This window comes from Odocoileus virginianus, chromosome 28 (assembly GCF_023699985.2).
Source record: "Odocoileus virginianus isolate 20LAN1187 ecotype Illinois chromosome 28, Ovbor_1.2, whole genome shotgun sequence".
NCBI lineage: Eukaryota > Metazoa > Chordata > Mammalia > Artiodactyla > Cervidae > Odocoileus > Odocoileus virginianus.
The window spans coordinates 21,184,699-21,208,874 of NC_069701.1; the positions used below are offsets into that span (position 1 = coordinate 21,184,699).

Here is a 24,176-nt window from a genome sequence, read left to right on the forward strand (position 1 = left end):
GGAACACATGCAAGAGTTTATAATGTGGTTTGTGAAGACAAGTTGAGTTTTATTCTCAGTTCTAATACTGACTCCACAGAATTGCAGAAGTTATTAAATCTACTCAAGCTTTCATCTGCCATCTACAAAGTGGGCATAATAATGTCTCTCTCTTTTGTTTGTTCTTAATACTAAAATACTCCCTTAAAAGACATAGTGCATAATTAGTACATGACAAATGGTGTATCATTAGTAATATTAAAATCCATCATCATCAACATTATATCATCACCACCGTTCTGTCTCCATTAATTCCTATATTCTACAATAATTTAAGAAACGCATCGCAGTTTTAGAACAAATAATGAGGAACTTTTACTTTAGTGGCTTTTTTTTTTAATTTTAGAAAACCTAATTAAAATCTGATGCACTACAGTAAGGGCCTGTGGGCTAATCTACTTTGCTTTTGACAAGAATCCTTCAGTTCCACATGGCAATTCTCTTCTGCTCAGAGGCAGAACTTGGCTCTTTTATATGTCTTTTCAAAAAGACACATCAAGTAAATTTTATTTAATAAATACGATCTAATTTGTTGATAATTGTCACAAAACATGGGAACAATGATACACATTCTTGATTTCCTTGTTGAATAATCTATGTAGTTAAATTTTGATGCTTTTTAAAAGGATCAGGCTGTGTTAGAAATACACAGGCAGTACAATGTAATATGTCAAACAAGTTGGGGGATAATAAACATTCTAATTTAAAAAATTAGTATCTAAATTCAGAAACCTTTAACATAAAGGAAAGGAAGCAAGAGCTTTGCATAGATCTTTGGCATTAGATGAAAACATACTCCCCTCATTTAATAATAGGCATGATGAGTACAGCATTATATTTCTGTTTTTCTAGGCTGTACTATGAGAAGTGCCCAGTGATATTCCAGACTTAGAAAAACATAATACAGTGATTTCAGCCTAATGAAACTCATGGGGAAATACACTGAAATATTCACTTTTACAAGGCATAAATAAACCTCTTGTTTGCACTGATACATACACTGGTACATTGGCATTGAATATCAATTTCATTTACACACAGGAGGACTTCTTCAATTGAAAAAACAACTGGATTTCACCAAATACTGCCCAGTGTAAACACTGTATTTGTAGAAAGCTGCACATAATGGACTCTTTATCAATAGTAACGGGCTTATAATATCAGGTCCATGAATGATAACGTTCTTAGTAAACCACTGTTAGAATAAAATCCCAAGCACACCAATAAACCTGCTTCTGGAGTTATTTAATGCACTATTACTCAAGAAGCATGTGGCTCGAATTTACATTTCGTGGACACAGCAGATTGTTATAACTCCAGTGGTTGCCTGTGTTGCTACCCAATAGATGATAAGTGGGGCAGATCAGTTCATCAGGCTTTATCTCTAATTAGCACTAAAATGCACACTGCAAATGGTAGCAGGGAAAATATTTGACTTCGCTAAATTAGACACATTGGAGGGAGGGCAGATGAAGGTCTGTTTTCAGAGGAAGACTGTCTATGACGCAGTAATGAAAACGTACTCAGCTTTGGGAGCCCCGCATCCACCAACAAGATGCAATGTATCAAGTCAATCCACAGTACTGTATAGTCCTAGAGAAACAGCTTCCTTACCTTTTTCGCAGTGGCTTCCTGTGAATCCAGAAGGACAGACACATTTGTTGGGAGCCATGCATGTTCCACCGTATCTGCAGCCCTCTTCGCAGAATGCTGCCACAAATAAAACAAGAGATTTCTCTTAGATAAAACAGCAATAAGGAATTCATGGTAAATAGCAGGGGCATAGAAACAATTCTCTGTTACACAGGGAATACATATCATTCATTGGTGACACATTAAAAGTTGCAGTATATAAAAAACAAATAAATATAATAATACCTATTTCACTTTTACATGTGATCCATTGAAATAATGGATGTAAAGTACTTGATTCTAAACAGGAGCTAGCATGAAGAGCTATTATGATTGCTATTAATATGACTACTGATATACTTGAAATCAAAGAATAAATTGAGGAACTAGAAAAATAGAGTTGGGATAAATATGAAGACATTTAATATACTATTTTATAGATACTCTTTTTACTATGCATTTTTATTACAATAAAAGCATTTTTACATTGTTAAACTATTTTCAGTAGTCGATACAATTTCTAAAAACATAATAAAACCAATTGTTTAATTTTCAATATTTAAGATGCTTCCAACATTTCTATAATAAAAACAATGTTCTGTCCTTATAGGAAAAAAATGCTTAACACGTTTTGAATTATTCCTTTAGGGAAAATGCCTCAGTGGAAACATACTATTTAAAGAGGGTGGACTTCACTAAGCTTTTTGATAAGAATTATGAAGTCATCCTAACCCCATCTCAGCACTACCCTGCTAACCTTCACAGACCAGAATACACACTAACAGAGCATAGCCCCATGCACCTCTCCTCTGAAGTATTAAATATAAATTTTATTTATGAATAATTGCTTATCATCACCTCTTGCATCAATTAGACTGTAAGACCCATCAAAGCAAGTACTGTTACTTGATTACTTCTGCCCTATATGGTAACACAGTCTCAGAATCTGAGCACACAGTAGATGCTCAAAAAGTACTTGCTGAATGAATTAGCCTATATCCTGCAGGTTGTTCTGACAGAAAAACTCCAGCTCTAACAATTGTGCAATACTTCCATCCAAATACCTTACTGTAAAACCATGCTGGATAACCAATAATTTCATGTTCTAAATGTACACAATTTCTCACTAATGAAGGCAACTGCAACTTGTTAACACAGAATTTCTTTTCTTTGCATGAAAGCTCAGTGAGCAAATGCTTTTTTTTTTTTTTAATTGCAATTAGAAAATGTCACCCTGGAAAAAGCCTATGGTTATATTTTGCCATCATCACATAAATAATACGAATCTAATTTTTAAAAGCCCTATTATGTCTTTAGATCATCGAATGCTAGTTCAACTACATAGAACTTCTCACGATATTGTCATTTTCCACATCATTTAAAGTCCCTTGGATGATTTAACATTCTGCAGCTTAGTAACTAATTGTGAGCTCCTTTGCTTCTGCCAGAGGACGTATAGTGTACACTTTGGTGTTCAAATACCATTTCCTATTTCCTGCATCTCAGTACCCTGTGACTAAGAAAACATTGGTTTAGGCAATATCTGCCTTAAGTATGTTCATAAGAAACCAAAAATATATATAAATATATATGTGTGATGTGTGGTTTAGTTGCTCAGTTGTGGCCGACTCTTGCAACCCCAGGGACTGTAGCCTGCCAGGATCCTCTGTCCATGGGATTCTCCAGGCAAGAATACTGGAGTGGGTTGCCATTTCCTCCTCCGGGGGATCTTCCCACCCCAGGAATCGAACTGGGTCTCCTGCATTGCAGGTAGATTCTTTACCTACTGAGCTATGAATTTTCTATACAAGTGTATAATATCTCTCATTCCCCAAATCGCACTTGTGGGATTTGGTGACAAACATTTCATGTAAGATACTGAGAGTGGTGCTCTGCTTCAAAGTTAATAATAGAACAGGAAAAAAATTTTACAAGCTAAAAATTACAGAAACCTGGTTAAGAAAAGTTTCAAGTGGCACCCAAAGGAAGCAGGGGCTTGAAGCAGGAAGGTAAGATTGGGTTTCTTCATGGCACGAAGAGCACTTGATCCAGATCTGTTTATACACATGTGCACGCATGCGCGTGCGTGCGCGCACACACACACACACACACACACAGCAGACCTGGTTAGGAGACTTGTTTCTGTTTTATAATATGTGTGTGCTTTTGATTTACTCATCTCCTAAACAGGAATGATATTAGCTTCTATAAAGAAAGCATGATATGTTTGTGATATCCTAAAAATGTACAGATATAATAAACAGGGTGCTGTGAGTATGAAATGAGTCAATATTTGCAAGGGACTTAAAATAATGTTTGGCAAACAGGGTTAAGTATTCTGTTAAATAAAACCAACTGCTAGTGATACTGTTAGGACTGTAAATATGGACCAGGAAAAAAGGTCCTAATACCCAGAAAATATACACTCAACCTACAAGATGTTCAGCTTCACCAAGTGGGTTTCAGGCATTCCTTGTTCTTTGTGTTTGATTTAGTTTCTCCTAAGAGTAGTAGCATGGAAACATCAGATTGTTGTTGATCAGTTGCTAAGTTGTGTCTGACTCTTTCCAATCCCATGGACTGCAGGACGCCAGTCTTTCTTCCCTTCACTGTCTCCGGAGTTTGCTCAAATTCACGTCCACGATTGAGTCGGTGATGCTATCTAACCATCTCATCATCTGCCATTTTCTTCTCCTTTTGCCCTCAGTCTTTCCCAGCATCACTGACTTTTCCAAGGAGTTGGTTCTTCACATCAGGTGGCCAAAGTATTGGAGCTTCAGCTTTAGCATCAGTCCTTCCAATGAATATTCAGGGTTGATTTCCTTTAGGATTGACTGGTTTGTTTTCCTTGCTGTCCAAGTGACTCTGAACAGTCTTCTCCAGCAACACAACTAAAAAGCATCAATTCTCTGGCATTCAGCCTTCCTTACAGTACAGCTCTCACATCCATACATGACTAATGGGAAACCATAGCTTTGACTACATGACCTTTGTTGGCAAAGTAATGTCTTTGCTTTCTAATTTGCTGTCTAGGTTTGTCAAGGCTTTCCTTCCAAAGAGCAAGCGTCTTTTAATTTCATGGCTGCAGTCACCATTCACAGTGATTTGGAAGCCCAAGAAAATAAAATCTGTCACTGCTTCCACTTTCTCCCCATCTATTTGCCCTTAAGTGACAGGACTGGATGCCATGATCTTAGTTTTTTGAATGTTGAGTTTTAAACCAGCTTTTTTCACTCTCCTCTTTCACCGTCAAGAGGCTCTTTAGTTCTTCTTCACTTTCTACCATTAGAGTGGTATCATATGCATCATATAGGTGTTATCATTTATGATATATGTTAACATATTTGAAATTAGTATGTAATATGTAAACATATTTATGCTATTATTATCCAAATAGAAATGGTGAAATGGGGGCTCTGACATCAAATCCCCCTATAAGGCTACACAGGCAGTAAGCTGCAGAGCCAGGGTTCAAAGTCTTCTTTGCCTTCAAAGTCATGTAAATCACACATATTCACTGACATTACAAACTCGAATCTGTAGTTATATTGCCCTTTGTTATTAATTTACTACCAGAGGAAATATTGGATCAGATCAACTCTTAAATGGTATGATTCAATTTTTGAAAGGACTCTTTCAATTCTGCAAGAAAATAAATTCAAAAATTCAAAATTAAGGGAGTTTACCCACAGAAAGATTGCTTTCGTGTTTAAAAAATTCTCAGCATGTGAAACAAAACTTGGACTTTAAAAGAGGAACAGAATGAGAAGGTGGGTTTGCAGATATCAAGTCTGTGGATGCTCAGTACCATCATCATGTGCTCAATATGACAAAAATAGTTTTAGGTAAATAAAAATAATAGCCCTTCAAATTCTAAACACTTGGAATGATCCTATGAAAGTGTTAACTGGCATATATTTAGTTGCTAGGGACATTCTGTATTCTGAAAAAATAAGGAAACATACAAGTTTCAACACCATCTGGTAGACGTTAGCCCTTGTCCCTCCATCCTGGTTTCCCTGGGTATCATCTTCATTAAGCGCATTTGTGCTCTCTCTTCCCCCTGCTTTGCACATTCTGTCCCTGGGGAGGAGGAGAGATGTATTCCACTGGCAAATTAGGAAGCTATATATATCAGGACCATGCTTCTAGGGTGGGAAAAACAGGAGGAGAGGCTGAGAAAGACTGCGTGATTAGGAATAAAAAAACTGCTCCGTTTTAGTTTTATTTTAGATGATGAGTTACAAGGTGCAAAATTCATTATTGAAAATAATGATCAAGCTATTTAAATAAATAAAAGCTGGCCACCATGGACTAATGGTTACAAGGTGTCATGGATCAAAGTTTGTAACTAATTTGATTACATGCTCCTAAGTTCCAAAGGTGGGGAGAAAATAAAATAATTAAGACCTGGTCATGCTCAGCAAAATTCCATACCAACCCAGCTCCTCTCTTGGGAGTGAGCCACCTTCAGTTCAGTTCAGTCACTCAGTCGTGTCCAACTCTTTGCGACCTATGGACTGCAACACATCAGGCCTCCATGTCCATCAACAACTCCCAGAGTTTACTCAAACTTGTGTCCATCAAGTCGGTGATGCCATCCAACCATCTCATCCTCTGTCATCTCCTTCTCCTCCCACCTTCAATCTTTCCCAGCATTTGGATCTTTTCAAATGAATCAGTTCTTCACATCAGGTGGCCAAAGTATTGGAGTATCAGCTTCAGCATCAGTCTTTCCAATGAATATTCAGGACTGGTTTCCTTTAGGATGGACTGGTTGAATCTCCTTGCAGTCCAAGGGATTCTCAAGAGTTTTCTCCAACACCACAGTTCAAAAGCATCAATTTTTTGGTGCTCAGCTTTCTTTCTAGTCCAACTCTCACATCCATTCATGACTATTGAAAAATCCATAGCTATGACTAGATGGATATTTGTTGGCAAAGGAATGTCTCTGCTTTTTAATAAACTGTCTAGGTTGGTCATAGCTTTTTTTCCAAGGAGCAACTCTCTTTTAATTTCCTGGCTGCAGTCACCATCTGCAGTGCTTTGGAACCAAAAAAAAAAAAAGTATTGTCACTGATTTCACTGTTTCCCCATCTATTTTCCATGAAGTGATGGGACCAGATGCCATGATCTTAGTTTTCTGAATGTTGAGTTTTAAGCCAACTTTTCCACTCTCCTCTTTCACTTTCATCAAGAGGCTCTTTAGTTCTTCACTTCCTGCCATAAGGGTGGTGTCATCTGCATAGCTGAGGTTATTGATATTTCTCCTGGCAATCTTGATTGCAGCTTGTGATTCATCCAGTCCAGCATTTCTCATGATGTACTCTGCATATAAGTTTAAAAAGCAGGGTGATAATATGCGGCCTTGACATACTCCTTTCCCAATTTGGAGCCAGTCTGCTGTTCCATGTCCAGTTCTAACTGTTGCTTCTTGTCTTGCATACAGATTTCTCAGGAGGCAGGTCAGGTGGTCTGGTATTCCCATCTCTTTCAGAATTTTCCACAGTTTGTTGTGATCCACACAGTCAAAGGCTTTGGCATAGTCAATAAAGCAGAAGTATATGTTTTTCTGGAACTCTCTTCTTTTTTGATGATCCAGCGGATGTTGGGAATTTGATCTTTGGTTCCTCTGCCTTTTCTAAATCCAGTTTGAGCATCTGGAAGTTCACAGTTCACGAACTGTTGAAGCCTCGCTTGGAGAACTGTGAGCATTACTTTACTAGTGTGTGAGATGAATGCAATTGTGCAGAAGTTTCAGCATTCTTTGGCATTGCCTTTCTTTGGGATTGGAATGAAAACTGACTTTTTCCAGTCCTGTTGCCACTGCTGAGTTTTCCTCTATTTCTTTGCACTGATCACTGAGGAAGGCTTTCTTATCTCTCCTTGCTATTCTTTGGAACTCTGCATTCAAATGGGTATATCTTTCCTTTTCTCATTTGCCTTTCGCTTCTCTTCTTTTCATAACTATTTGTAAGGCCTCCTCAGACAGCCATTTTCCCTTTTTGCATTTCTTTTTCTTGGGGATGGTCTTGATCACTGCTTCCTATACAATGTCATGAACCTCCATCCATAGTTCTTCAGGCACTCTGTCTATCAGATCTAATCCCTTCAATCTATTTCTCACTTCCACTGTATAGTCATAAGGGATTTGATTTAGGTCATACCTGAATGGTCTAGTGGTTTTCCCTACTTTCTTCAATTTAATTCTGAATTTGGCAATAAGGAGTTCATGATCTGAGCCACAGTCAGCTCCTGGTCTCGTTTTTGCTGACTGTATAGAGCTTCTCCATCTTTGGCTGCATAGAATATAATCAGTCTGATTTCAGTATTGACCATCTGGTGATGTCCATGCGTAGAGTCTTCTTTGTGTTGTTGAAAGAGGGTGTTTGCTATGACCAGTGCATTCTCTTGGCAAAACTCTATTAGCCTTGCCCTGCTTCATTCCGTACTCCAAGGCCAAATTTGCCTGTTAGTCCAGGTGTTTCTCGACTTCCTGCTTTTGTATTCCAGTCCCCTATAGTGAAAAAGACATCTTTTGGGGGTGTTAGTTTTAGAAAGTCTTGTAGGTCTTCATAGAACCATTCAACTTCAGCTTCTGCAGTAGTACTAGTCAGGAGCATAGACTTGGACTACTGTGATATTGAATGGTTTGCCTTGAAAATAAACAGAGATCATTCTGTTGTTTTTGAGATTGCATATAAGTACTGCATTTTGGACCCTTCTGTTGACTATGATTGCTACTCCATTTCTTCTAAGGGATTCTTGCCCACTGTAGTAGATATAATGGTCATCTCATTTAAATTCACCTATGCCAGTCCATTTTAGTTCACTGATTCCTAAAATGTCAGTGTTCACCCTTGCCATCTACTGTTTGACCACTTCCAATTTGTCTTGACTCGTGGACCTAACACTCCAGGTTCCTATGCAATATTGCTCTTTACAGCATCAGACATTGCTTCCATCACCAGTCACATCCACACTGGGTGTTGGTTTTGCTTTGTCTCCATCTCTTATTCTTTCTGGAGTTAGTTCTCCACTGATCTCTAGTAGCATATTGGGCATCTACTGACCTGGGGAGTTTTCTTTCAGTGTCCTATCTTTTTGCTTTTCGTAGTGTTCATGGGGTTCTCAAGGCAAGAATACTGAAGTGGTTTGCCATTCCTTTCTCCAGTAGATCACATTTTTTTAGAACTCTCCACCATGACCTGTCCATTTTGGGTGACCCTACATGGCATGGCTCATAATTTCATTGAGTTAGACAAGTCTGTAGTCCATGTGATCAGACTGGTTAGTTTTCCATGATTGTTGTTTTCAGCTCCCTTCAAGTGGTATGAATTTTCATTTCCTCCCTGATGATGACTTTCTCCCTGGGATTTGGTGGGTAAGTTGATTGTAGTTTGTGTTTATTCTTAGGAAACCAGTCTGATTCACAGATATAAACTCAAGTTCTCTAATCCAGCTCTGTCAATAATAAAGGTCAGATCATCCCCACGCCCATGTCTCCTTTTTGGTTTATTCATCATCTTTTTCAGAATACAATATTTATCAAAGTCCCCCTCAAACATTTTGGTGGTCCCAGATGGCAGGTGGGGTCAGCGTGTGACTGGCATTTGGTGAGTAGAGGACAGAGATATTCCTAAACATCTTACAAAAACAGGATGGCCTCATATAGCAACATATTGTTTGACCCAAAATAGCAATAGTGTTATGATTGAGAAACTCTGCTCCAATTTCACAACATTAAGTCTATGGGGTATCTCCAGGAGCAAAATTAGGTTATTTTAATTCCCTTTTGCATCTTCCCAAATATCTCCCACCCAAAACTATAACATATAGAGAAAAGGTAAGAGTGAAAAATCATCCAAACAGCTATTCTGATACAAAAAACCAAACATCCAAAGGTCTACAATTCTCACTTTTCATGTCATTCCAATTTCAACCACAGAATTAAATACATTGCATAACTTAATTACTGCCCAGAAATCACCTTCACTACTAATACTTACTATCTGTTTTTGTATCTGGGGTTCTGATAGCCTTTTCCACTCTTCAACAGTATTACTAATAAAGACAACAGTGATGGTAAATTCCACTTATTGAAGACCTATGAAGAGGTTAGCAGACATATTTCATTTCATATTTATAGAAATGCTATGCATTCACCACATATTCCTCCTTTTCAGATGAGAAAGCTAGCTTAGAGAGGTTATCAAAGGTTGTTCCAGTACTAAGTGGCATCCTGGGTTTCAGGCCCAGAGTCCTGACCACATCAACTATGCAATTTCCATTTACAGCCTGGCCACCTGCCACATGCAGACAAAATTCAGAGTGCTGAGAAGTCTAAAAGTACCCATGAAAATTATCCCCATCCCCAACAGCTCACAATAGGGTGCAGAGACTTTCATATATAAAACCAGGTACATTAAAATGTGATCTATGCCACTGCAGCAGTGTGAATAAAGTGCTGAGAGAACATGGAGGGGAATGTGATTAATTGTGCCTGGTGTACCTGGGCAAAGCTTTGCAATGGAGCTGGCATTTGAGTTGGGCCTGGAATAAGGAGTAGGATTTTTGCCAGATGGAGAAGTACAGGAAAAGAGACAGTTCAGGTCAAAGTTTGGTCCTGCATAAAGGTACCAGAGATGAAAAAAATGAACAGTTGTTGATGATTCACATCAAGATTAGAGATGGAACATTAGAACAGAATACAGTAAGCCAGATGGGGAACCAGGAGCATCTCTATGAGCATTACTAATAAACCACTCTCTCCATCATCCCACCTCCCATCCAATTTCTGGATTTGTTAGTTATCTCAAGGCACAATAGGGTCCTGCCTCGATATCTGCATATAGACTTTTCCATTCTTCTATCTATTAGTCTAGTTAGTTGGTTTAAAACAGCATTTTGCTGATCATTCTGAGTACACTAAATAGTTAAGAAAATAAGTTTTATATCAAAAACCCCTTACACGCACACACAGATGGCCAGAAATATAGAATTTACTCTTAGTATGTGTAATCCATTCTAATATGTTTTATCGTATTGCCTTGAATTGTACTGTATTGCATTGCCTTTATATATGGTATTGAATTCTGTTGTATATAATTTATAAATGCAGCTATGATCCAATGACTTGCTTTCAGCCTACTAAACCTGCAGTTTAAACCATGCACTTGTTTTATACACACTTGGTAATACCTGTATTTTCCTTTGCTCCATAACATTTTATAATAGAATAGGGGCATAGAGTCACTTTAATTGTTATGTGTTCAAATTGAGATGCTGGTCTTAGCTGAAGAAAGACTGTAAAGATAAGAAAATGTCTATGAGCGTTACTTTCTATAGATGTAGTTACAACTGAGATCATATGGCATGCAAAGTTGAAATATTTGCTCACTAGGCTTTACAGAAAATCTGTTACAGAAGATGACCTACATAGGAGTGGTATATATTGAAAGTAGAGACAATATACTCTTGAATTTAGGGGGTGCTATATATATATATGCTTCTATAACTAGCCTATGAGATTCATAGGGATCATGGTCACAATTTTTGCAACTCTGACTTCCTCTATATCATCCTGAACTAACTCTGATGACACCTGAACCCATATTTGTTGGTAAAGTAAATTAACTACACAGAGACAATTAAAATATTTGAGTAGACAGTCTTGTGTATAAAATAACTATATCATGAAATTTGAGATAACCATTTGATCAAGTCAGATCATTACAGCTTTAAATGTTTATCAAGTATCTACTATGTGCTTGACACCAGATACTCTGAAAAAAGATATGGCCCCTGATTTTTTAGGATCTGAGAATCTAATACAGTGGTTCTCTCTGAGGGCAATTTCCCCCCAGGGGACATTTGGAAAGGTCTGAAGGCATTTTTAGTTGTTACAACTGGAGAAATGTTACTGGTGGGTCAAAATCAGTATTAACTGTTGAACATCCTACATGAACCAGTCTTTCAACAAAGAATCATCCAGCCCAAAATGTCAATATGACGAGAGTTGAGAGAAAACAGTCCCTTAATTTAGTAATTAATAAACACTTACTGAGTATACTCTGTACCAAGGATTATTCTGAGAATCAGGGCTAAAACAGACATAAAAGACATTTCAACATATGGTTTATATTCTAGAGTGAAGATACAGAGTAGCAAAATTAACATGTCAGTGACACTGCAAGCTAGATGACAATCACGGCAAAAAATAGAGCGGAGCAGGAGATGGGAAGCGTGCCAGTGGGGAAGGTTGTAAGAAAAACAGGGTGATCACGGAAGGCAGTGAGAGTGTAGCATTTGAGAAAAGGTCCAAAGAGGAGAAAGAGTGAGCCCTGCAGTAAAGAAGAAGAAGAGTGATCCAGGCAGAGGACACCACGGTTGCAGAGCCCTAAGGAGCAGACCACGGATTCCATAAAGCTTTACAAACCCTAGCAATATACAAAGCCAAAAGGAGGTAGAAGAAAGGGAAGGATTGTTTCTGCCTGGGAAGTCAAGAATGACTCCACAGAACTAAAGCCTCCACTGAATCATAAAAATAAATAATAAGCAAACAGGCAGATTGGGCCAAGGGTGTTAATGTCAGTGGGAGGAACAGTATCTGCAGAGGTGTAGAGGCATGGAGCATGACCAGGTGGCAGAGGAGGCTTCAGTTGCCTGGAAAAGGGGCTGAGAGGAAGGAGGAGCAGAGAGAGGCTGAGTTAGGACTTCGTGAATGCAGGATTTGGTCCACTTCATAGATGGGCCATCTCTTCTCTGCCTGTCTCACCAGATACCCACTGATCTTATGGATGCTTTAGGACTGTCCATATTATCTTATTTTTCCACAACTCCATTTCATTCAGAGTAAGAGTGATTTTTTTCTTAGGAAGACAGAATCAAATGTTTAATACAAATTCATTTTTGGATTTTAAAATCTCTGAAATGTAGAACTGGAGAATCATATAAAAGGAAAAGCAATTCAACAGGAAATTACTGAGAACTTGGGAATGGGGGACATTAAATCCTGACTGTGTGCAGCTGGCTGGGGGGAAGGGGGAGGGTCAATCACTGACACATCACCCAAAGAACTGGGGTGTCTCAGTAAGTCTTTAGTACCACCTACGGCTCATGAGGTGTTAAGAGCATGACTCTGGAAAGAGAGATCTAGGTTCTAGTTATGGTTCCAGCTCTTATAAGCTGGTTGATTCCCCCCTGGCTTTACTGAAATATAACTTACATAAGTTTAAAGTGTACATGTTGTTTTGAAATATTTATATATTGCAAAATGATTATCACCATGACTGTTTTCAGAAAACTTTCATCTCCTTGAGCAAACTTCTATTTTTATTTTTAAATGAAATATACTTGATTTACAATATTGTGTTAATTTCAGTTATATAGCAAAGTGATTAAGATATATATATAAATACACATATAACAATATATGAACATATATGTATGTATCTCTTTTTCAGATTTTTCCCCTAACAGGTTATTACAAAATATTGAGTGTATATTTCCCCATGATTTATAGTATGTCCTCACTGCTTATCTATTTCTTATACAGTAATATGTATATGTTAAACTCAAACCCCTAATTTATCCCTTCCCCATTTTCCCTTTTGGTAACCATAAATTTGTTTTCTGTGTCTCTGGGTCTATTTCTGCTTTGTACTACAATAAATAAATAAATAAATAAATAAATAAATAAATAAACATACAAACTCCTTACTCATATAATTAGGACATAAAGAAAACCTACATCATATTGTTACCACCAGGCTTAAATAAGATAGTCCAGGTGCAAAAATAAACTCAAAATGGATTAAAGATCTAAATGTAAGACCAGAAACTATAAAACTCCTAGAGGAAAACATAGGCAAAACAATCTCTGACATAAATCACAGCAAGATCCTCTATGAGCCACCTCCCAGAGTAGTGGAAATAAAAGCAAAAATAAACAAATGGGACCTAATTAAACTTAAAAGCTCTTGCACAACAAAGGAAACTATAAGCAAGGTGAAAAGACAGCCTTCAGAATGGAAGAAAATAATAGCAAATGAAGCAACTAACAAAGAATTAATCTCAAAAACATACAAGCAGCTCATGCAGCTCAATACCAGAAAAATAAAAGAAGTAATCAAAAAATGGGCCAAAGAACTAAACAGACATTTCTCCAAGGAAGACATACAGATGGCTAACAAACACATGAAAAGATGCTCAACATCACTCATTATCAGAGAAATGCAAATCAAAACCACAACGAGGTACCATTACATGCCGGTCAGAATGGCTGCTATCAAAAAAATCTACAAACAATAAATGCTGAAGAGGGTGTGGAGAAAACATTCCACACTGTGGGTGGGAATGCAAACTAGTACAGCCACTATGGAGAACAGTGTGGAGATTCCTTAAAGAACTGGAAATAGAATGGCCATACAACCCAGCAATCCCAGTGCTGGGCATACACGCTGAGGAAACCAGAATTGAGAGAGACACGTGTACCCCAGTGCTCATCACAGCACTGTTTACAATAGCCAGGACATGGAAGCAACCCAGATGTCCATTGGCAAATGGATAAGAAAACTGTGGTACATATACACAATGGAATATTATTCAGCTATTTAAAAGAATGCATTTGAATCAGTTCTAATGAGGTGGATGAAACTGGAGCCCATTATACACAGTAAAGTAAGTCAGAAAGAAAAACACCAATAAAGTATATTAACAAATATATATGGAATTTAGAAAGATGGTAATGACGACCCAATATGTGAGACAGCAAAAGAGACAGAAATATAAAGAACAGACTTCTGGACTCTGTGGGAGAAGGTGAGGGTGAGATGATTTGAGAGAATAGCATTGAAACATGTATATTACCATATGTGAAACAGATGACCAGTCCAAGTCTGATGCATGAAACAGGGCACTCAAAGTCGGAGCACTGGGGGAGGAGCCAAGATGGCGGAGGAATAGGACGGGGAGACCACTTTCTCCCCTACAAATTCATCGAAAGAACAATTGAACGCCGAGCAAATTTCACAAAACAACTTCAGATCGCTAACAGAGGACATCAGGCGCCCAGAAAAGCAACCCATTGTCTTCGAAGGGAGGTAGGAGAAAATATAAAAGATAAAAAGGGAGACAAAAGAGCTAGGGATGGAGTCCCGTCCCGGGAAAGGAGTCTTAATAGAGGAAGTTTCCAAACACCAGGAAACTCTCGCACTGGCGGGTCTGGGGGAAGTTTTCGAATCTCGGAGGGCAACCTAACTGGGAGGAAAAATTAAATAAGGCCCACAGATTACGTGCCTAAAAGCAACTCCCAGCAGAAAAGTACCCCAGACGCCCGCACCCGCCACCAACAAGTCGGGGCGGAACGGAGAGGAGTGGGCGGCATTGCTTAGGGTAAGGACCGGCCCGAAGACCCTTAGAGCAGTCAGAGGAAGCTCTTTTAAACTGTGGGAGAGCAAGGGTCAAAATTAACCGGCCCGAACACACTGTCGGCCGTTCGCAAAACAAAGGGACTGAGAAACTTCAGAGAAGAGCCTGCCCATCCCCGCTGGAGGTAGGAGGCAGGGGGGAGGGGAAAGGGGCAAACTCAGCCCCAGAGAAGCCACCCCCTCCCACACTGCAAACAGGCCCCCGGGTTCTATCTAAAGACTTCCTGAGATTCTGGATGGTCGACATTCGCCGCCTGGAGGGGCGGGTCGCAGCTAGAGGCCAGCTCCTGAGAACAAACACAAGCCACAGGCACCCGACCTGCGTGCGCTGGGGCCGCGGAGGGAAAAGGCGCGCTGCACCCGGGGAGAGTGCGCCCAAGCCTCTGGCTGAGGGAAAAGGCGCGCCGCACCCGGGGAGAGTGCGCCCAAGCCTCTGGCTGCCTGGGCCGCTCGACGCGGAGGGAAAAGGCGCGCTGCACCCGGGAGAGTACGCCCAAGCCCCTGGCTGCCTGAGCCGCTCAGGCCGGGAAAGGCACAAAACGCAGACACAACCGAATCCGCGCTTTTGTGGAGTACCTGAAAACTGGAACCGCACTCAACGCAGGGCCCGCTCCATATAGAGCAGCTGGGAGCCTGAGCAGTGTAGACGGCGAAAGCACTGACACCCGTGAGCGGGGCAAACCCAGTGTGGCCGGAACACGGTGAATGCTATCCACACAGAGTGGTATCTGTCTGCAGCGCCCCGCCCTCCCCGTAGCAGGACTGAACTGAACTACCGAACCTAAATAAGAGATCACCTCCGCCCGCCTATGTTAGGGCGGAAATTAGACACCGAAGAGACGGCAAACAGAAGCCAAATAAACAAAGGGAACCGCTTCAGAAAGGACCGGTGCAACAGATTAAAATCCCTGAAGGTAACAACGACTACACCAGAAGGGGCCTATAGATATCGAGAAGTGTAAGCTGGAAAGAGGAGCTATCTGAAATTGAACTGAATCTACACTGACCGCAACAGCTCCAGAGACATTCCTAGATATATATGTATATTTTTTTTTTAATTAAAAAAAATTTTTTTTTCTTTCCTTTTTTAAAAATTTTGTCTCTTTTATTTTCTTTTAAAATTCCCTATTACTCTCCCATTACTCCTCAACTTTCATTTTCATATATTTTGACGATTTTTTTTAATTAGGGGAAAAAAATTTTCTTTCTTTTTTTTTCTTTTTCTGGTTTTTCTCTCCTATTTCCTTTTAAAGTCCTCTAATACTCCTCTATTATTACTTTTTATTTTCATTTCACTATAACCTTGCAAAAAAAAAAGAGAGAAGCCCTATTTTTAAACCGAATTTCATATATATTTCTAAATTTTTTGTGTGTTTTTGTTTTTATTTTTAAATATTGTATTTCAAAGAGTCTAACCTCTACGCTAGATTTTTAATCTTTGTTTTTCAGGACATGATATAAATTTTGGACATTTAAGAATCCAATATTCAGTTCCCATGTCTATTCAGGAGTGTGTTGATTACTCTCTCCCACTTTTGACTCTCTGTTTTCTACCTCAGAACACCTCTATTTCCTCCTTTCCCCTTCTCTTCCCAATTCAATTCTGTGAATCTTTGTGAGTGTCTGGGCTATGGAGAACACTTTGGGAACAGATAACTGCATAGATCTGTCTCTCTCCTCTTGAGTCCCCCTTTTTCTCCTCCTGCTCACCTCTATCCCCTTCCTCCCTCTCCTATTCTTCATGTAACTCTGTGAACCTCTCTGGTTGTCCCTTACAGTGGAGAATCTTTTCACCATTAACCTAGAAGTTTTATTATCAGTGCTGTATAGTTGGAGAAGTCTTGAGACTATTGGAAGAATAAAACTGAAATCCAGAGGCAGGAGACTTAAGCCCAAAACCTGAGAAAACCAGAAAACTCCTGACTACATGGAACATTAAGGAATAAAAGACCATCCAAAAGCCTCCATACCTACACCAAAACCAACCACCACCCAAGAGCCAATAAGCTCCAGAACAAGACATACCACGCAAATTCTTTAGCAACGCAGGAACATAGAGCTGAGTGTCAACATACAGGCTGCCCAAAGTCACACCTAACACATAGACCCATCGCAAAACTCATTACTGGATACTCCATTGCACTCCAGAGAGAAGAAATCCAATTCCACGCACCAGAACACTGACACAAGCTTCCCTAACCAGGAAACCTTGACAAACCTATTGTCCAACCTCACCCACTGGGTGAAACCTCCACAATAAATAGGAACCACAGACCACCAGAATACAGAAAGCCCACTCCAGACACAGCAATCTAAACAAGATGAAAAGGCAGAGAAATACCCAACAGGTAAAGGAACATGAAAAATGCCCACCAAATCAAACAAAAGAGGAGGAGATAGGGAATCTACCTGGAAAAGAATTTAGAATAATGATAATAAAAATGATCCAAACTCTTGAAAACAAAGTGATGTTACAAATAAATAGCCTGGAGACAAAGATTGAGAAGATGCAAGAAATGTTTAACAAGGACCTAGAAGAAATAAAAAAGAGTCAATTAAAAATGAATAATGCAATAAATGAGGTCAAAAATACTCTGGAGGGAATCATGAGTAGAATAACGGAGACAGAAGATAGGATAAGTGACGTAGAAGATAAAATGGTGGAAATAAATGAAGCAGAGAGGAAAAAAGAAAAAAGAATCAAAAGAAATGAGGACAACCTCAGGGACCTCTGGGACAATGTGAAACGCCCCAACATTCGAATCATAGCAGTCCCAGAAGAAGAAGACAAAAAGAAAGGCCATGAGAAGTTACTCAAGGAGATAATAGCTGAAAACTTCCCTAAAATGGGGAAGGAAATAGCCACCCAAGTCCAAGAAACCCAGAGAGTCCCAAACAGGATAAACCCAAGGCGAAACACCTCAAGACACATATTAATTAAATTAACAAAGATCAAACACAAAGAACAAATATTAAAAGCACCAAGGGAGAAACAACAAATAACACACAAAGGGATTCCCATAAGGATAACAGCTGATCTATCAATAGAAACCCTTCAGGCCAGAAGGGAATGGCAGGACATACTTAAGAGTAATGAAAGAGAATAACCTACAACCTAGATTACTCTACCCAGCAAGGATCTCATTCAGATATGAAGGAGAACTCAAAAGCTTTACAGACAAGCAAAAGCTGACAGAATTCAGCACCACCAAACCAGCTCTTCAACAAATGCTAAAGGATCTTCTCTAGACAGGAAACACAGAAAGGTTGTATAAACATGAACCCCAAACAACAAAATAAATGGCAATGGGACCATACCTATCAATAATTACCTTAAATGTAAATGGGTTGAATGCCCCAACCAAAAGACAAAGGCTGGCTGAATGGATACAAAAACAAGACCCCTATATATGCTGTCTACAAGAGACCCACCTCAAAACAAGGGACACATACAGACTAAAAGTGAAGGGCTTGAAAAAAATATTTCACGCAAATGGAGACCAAAAGAAAGCAGGAGTCGCAATACTCATATCAGATAAAATAGACTTTCAAATAAAGGCTGTGAAAAGAGACAAAGAAGGACACTACATAATGATCAAAGGATCAATCTAAGAAGATATAACAGTTATAAATATATATGCACCCAACATAGGAGCACCGCAATATGTAAGGCAAACGCTAACGAGTATGAAAGAGGAAATTAATAGTAACACAATAATAGTGGGAGACTTTAATACCCCACTCACTACTATGGATAGATCAACTAAACAGAAAATTAACAAGGAAACACAAACTTTAAAGGACACAATGGACCAGCTAGACCCAATTGACATCTATATTACATTTCACCCCAAAACAACCAACTTCATCTTTTTCTCAAGTGCACACGGAACCTTCTCCAGAATAGATCACATCCTGGGCCATAAATCTAGTCTTGGTAAATTCAAAAAAAATGAAATCATTCCAGTCATCTTTTCTGACCACAGTGCAGTAAGATTAGATCTCAATTACAGGAAAAAAATTATTAAAAATTCAAACATGGAGGCTAAACAACACACTTCTGAATAACCAACAAATCATAGAAGAAATCAAAAAAGAAATCAAAATATGCATAGAAATGAATGAAAATGAAAACACAACAACCCAAAACCTATGGGACACTGTAAAAGCAGTGCTGAGGGGAAGATTCATAGCATTACAGCCTTACCTCAAGAAACAAGAAAAAAGTCAAATAAATAACCTAACTCTACACCTAAAGCAACTAGAGAAGGAAGAAATGAGGAACCCCAGGGTTAGTAGAAAGAAAGAAATCTTAAAAATTAGGGCAGAAATAAATGCAAAAGAAACTAAAGAGACCATAGCAAAAATCAACAAAGCTAAAAGCTGGTTTTTTGGAAAAATAAACAAAATTGACAAACCATTAGCAAGACTCATTAAGAAACAAAGGGAGAAGAACCAAATTAACAAAATTAGAAACGAAAATGGAGAGATCACAACAGACAACACTGAAATACAAAGGATCATAAGAGACTACTACCAGCAGCTCTATGCCAATAAAATGGACAACTTGGAAGAAATGGACAAGTTCTTAGAGAAGTATAACTTTCCAAAACTGAACCAGGAAGAAAAAGAAGATCTTAACAAACCCATCACAAGCACGAAATCGAAACTGTAATCAGAAATCTTCCAGCAAACAAAAGCCCAGGACCAGATGGCTTCACAGCTGAATTCTACCAAAAATTTAGAGAAGAGCTAACACCTATCTTACTCAAACTCTTCCAGAAAATTGCAGAAGGTAAACTTCCAAACTCATTCTATGAGGCCACCATCACCCTAATTCCAAAACCAGACAAAGATGCCACAAAAAAAGAAAACTACAGGCCAATATCACTGATGAACATAAATGCAAAAATCCTTAACAAAATTCTAGCAAACAGAATCCAACAACATATTAAAAAAAATCATACACCATGACCAAGTGGCCTTTATCCCAGGAATGCAAGGATTCTTTAATATCCGCAAATCAATCAATGTGATACACCACATTAACAAATTGAAAGATAAAAACCGTATGATTATCTCAATAGATGCAGAAAAAGCCTTTGACAAAATTCAACATCCATTTATGATTAAAACTCTCCAGAAAGCAGGAATAGAAGGAACATACCTCAACATAATAAAAGCTATATATGACAAGCCCACAGCAAGCATTACCCTCAATGGTGAAAAATTGAAAGCATTTCCCCTAAAATCAGGAACAAGACAAGGGTGCCCACTCTCACCACTACTATTCAAGATAGTTTTGGAAGTGTTGGCCACAGCAATCAGGGCAGAAAAAGAAGTAAAAGGAATCCAGATAGGAAAAGAAGAAGTGAAACTCTCTCTGTTTGCAGATGACATGGTCCTCTACATAGAATACCCTAAAGACTCTACCAGAAAATTACTAGAGCTAATCAATGAATATAGTAAACTTGCAGGATATAAAATTAACACACAGAAATCTCTTGCATTCCTATACACTAACAATGAGAAAACAGAAAGAGAAATTAAGGAAACAATACCATTCACCATTGCAACAAAAAGAATAAAATACTTAGGAGTATATCTACCTAAAGAAACAAAAGACTTATACATAGAAAACTATAAATCACTGATGAAAGAAATCAAAGAAGACACAAACAGATGGAGAAATATACTGTGTTCATGGATTGGAAGAATCAATATTGTCAAAATGGCTATACTACCCAAAGCAATCTATAGATTCAATGCAATCCCTATCAAGCTACCAACGGTAGTTTTCACAGAACTAGAACAAATAATTTCACAATTTGTATGGAAATACAAAAAAACCTCGAATAGCCAAAGTAATCTTGAAAAAGAAGAATGGAACTGGAGGAATCAACCTGCCTGACTTCAGACTCTACTACAGAGCCACAGTCATCAAGACAGTATGGTACTGGCACAAAGACAGAAATATAGATCAGTGGAACAGAATAGAAAGCCCAGAGATAAACTCCAAACCTATGGTCACCTTATCTTCAACAAAGGAGGCAAGGATATACAATGGAAAAAAGACAACCTCTTTAACAAGTTGTGCTGGGAAAACTGGTCAACCACCTGTAAAAGAATGAAACTAGAACACTTTCTAACACCATACACAAAAATAAACTCAAAATGGATTAAAGATCTAAATGTAAGACCAGAAACTATAAAACTCCTAGAGGAGAACATAGGCAAAACACTCTCCAACATAAATCACAGCAGGATCCTCTATGACCCACATCCCAGAATATTAGAAACAAAAGCAAAAATAAACAAATGGGACCTAATGAAACTTAAAAGCTTTTGCACAACAAAGGAAACTATAAGCAAGGTGAAAAGACAGCCCTCAGATTGGGAGAAAATAATAGCAAATGAAGCAACTAACAAAGAATTAATCTCAAAAATATACAAGCAACTCCTCCAGCTCAACTCCAGAAAAATAAATGACCCAATCAAAAAATGGGCCAAAGAACTAAACAGACATTTCTCCAAGGAAGACATACAGATGGCACAAAAACACATGAAAAGATGCTCAACATCACTCATTATCAGAGAAATGCAAATCAAAACCACAATGAGGTACCATTACACGCCAGTCAGGATGGCTGCTATCCAAAAGTCTACAAGCAATAAATGCTGGAGAGGGTGTGGAGAAAAGGGAACCCTCTTACACTGTTGGTGGGAATGCAAACTAGTACAGCCACTATGGAAAACAGTGTGGAGATTTCTTTAAAAACTGGAAATAGAACTGCCATATGACCCAGCAATCCCACTCCTGGGCATACACACCGAGGAAACCAGATCTGAAAGAGACACATGCACCCCAATTTTCATCGCAGCACTGTTTATAATAGCCAGGACATGGAAGCAACCTAGATGCCCATCAGCAGACGAATGGATATGGAAGCTGTGGTACATATACACCATGGAATATTACTCAGCCATTAAAAAGAATTCATTTGAATCAGTTCTAATGAGATGGATGAAACTGGAGCCCATTATACAGAGTGAAGTAAGCCAGAAAGATAAAGACCATTACAGTATACTAACACATATATATTTAATTTAGAAAGATGGTAACGATAACCCTATATGCAAAACAGAGAAAGAGACACAGATGTACAGAACAGACTTTTGGACTCTGTGGGAGAAGGCAAGGATGGGATGTTTCAAGAGAACAGAACTGAAACATGTATATTATCTAGGGTGAAACAGATCACCAGCCCAGGTTAGATGCATGAGACAAGTGCTCGGACCTGGTGCACTGGGAAGACCCAGAGGGATCAGGGGGAGAGGGATCAGGGGGAGAGGGAGGCGGGAGGGGGGGTCGGGATGGGGAACATATGTAAATCCATGGCTAATTCATGTCAGTGTATGACAAAAACCGCTACAATATTGCAAAGTAATTAGCCTCCAACTAATAAAAATAAATGGAAAAAAAATAAAATTACCTGATTTAGGTCACAATAAAAAAAATAAGTAAAATTGTCATTTTAAAATATCTTTAAACACAAAAATGTACGTACATCAGAGATCAAGTTAAATGGACCTTATGCAATTTGAAATAATAAACGTGGGAATCAGGTAGATTTCATTAGATGCAAAAAAAATAAAAAGTCGGTGCACTGGGATAATCCTGAGGGATGGGATGGGGAGGGAGGAGGGAGGGGTTTTAGGATGGGGACACATGTACACCTGTGGCTGATTCATGTCAATGTATGGCAAAAACCACCACAATATTGTAATTAGCCTCCAATTAAAATTAATTAATTTTAAAAAAAAGATAGTGAAGTACGTGGCATAATGTCCACATGTCTTAAGTGCTCAATATATGTTAAAGTTGTCAGTCTTTTCTCTCTAGGTTAATTCATACAATACAGCATTCTTTTTCAAATATCAGAACTCTTTGCAGACTACTTCCCTGCTGGCTCAGACAATAAAATAATCTGTCTGCAATGTAGGAGACCTGGTTTCAATCCTTGGGTCAGGAAGATCCTCTGGAGAAGGGAATGGCTACCAGCTTCAGTATTCTTGCCTGAAGAATTTCATGAACAGAGGAGCCTGGTGGACTACAGTTCATGGGGTCACCAAGTGTCAGATATGACTGAGTGACTAACACATTTCCCTAAATTGGACACAAGTCAATGGCAGAGTCAGTTTGAGTGTTGCAGTCTAACCAGTGCTTAGACGCTCAGTCATGTCTGACCTGTGACCCCATGGACTGTAGCCCACCAAGCTCCTATACCTCTGGGGATTCTCCAGGCTATTGGAGCGGGTTGCCATGTTGGAATCCATAACAACAACAAAATGATGAGGGACATTAAAAACCTAAAAAAAGTAGTAGATAGAGAGACAGTGTTGAAATTTCCAAAGGCAAAATTCAGGAAGTTAGTTCGGGACTCCCTACAAATATAAAAACTAAAGCAATTTTCAAATTTCATCTTTGCAACAAAAACTCTGAAAGCAATTCAGAATTTGGCATTGTGCTTACACAGGAGTGGAAAGAAATGGAAGTCTGCAAGTGCTAGCTGTGAAAAGCAATTGAGAAGGAAGCTCAGGCTGAGAGGGTCAGAAGGGTCTTTGCAGCACTGCTGTATTGGAGCCCAGCACACCTATTACCCCTGGAGCTCATGGTCTAGAGTCTCTTAAGAAATAAATTCCAGTGAGCTCTCCCAGGGAACACCATTCTGTGATTTTGTATAACTGCATGGAATTAGATGTTAAATCTTCAGTGAGATATGGATCCCAGCTGCACTGACAGCAGCTGGTTAACTCAGGTGGACCCGAGCTCTCGAGAGAGAGCTTTTCCATTTCCCATCTTGGAACTTGAACAATTTCTCAGATTTGTGAAGAGTTGCACGCAAAGTGCTTCCTAAGAATTCTGAATGGTGATTTGCAATGGTATCTTCATCTGTAAATGGGAAAACTAAGAGGAGAGAGGCAGATAATTTGCTCCAGAGAAACTTAATTGGGAAGCAGGGATGAAGAACTCCAGGTTCTGGGATTCGAACACAGCATCAGGTACCTGAGAAG

General features: G+C 38.9%; 1 protein-coding gene across 2 annotated transcripts in view; it reads right to left on the minus strand.

Moving 5' to 3' along the window:
* Nucleotides 1-24,176, minus strand: part of NELL1 (neural EGFL like 1) — a 1,003,663-nt gene that overhangs the window by 237,734 nt on the left and 741,753 nt on the right. For both annotated transcript variants that reach the window (XM_070457287.1, XM_070457286.1), the window contains exon 15: nt 1,654-1,749. In XM_070457287.1, the coding sequence (XP_070313388.1) occupies nt 1,654-1,749 (96 nt within the window). The remainder of the gene's footprint in view (nt 1-1,653; nt 1,750-24,176) is intronic.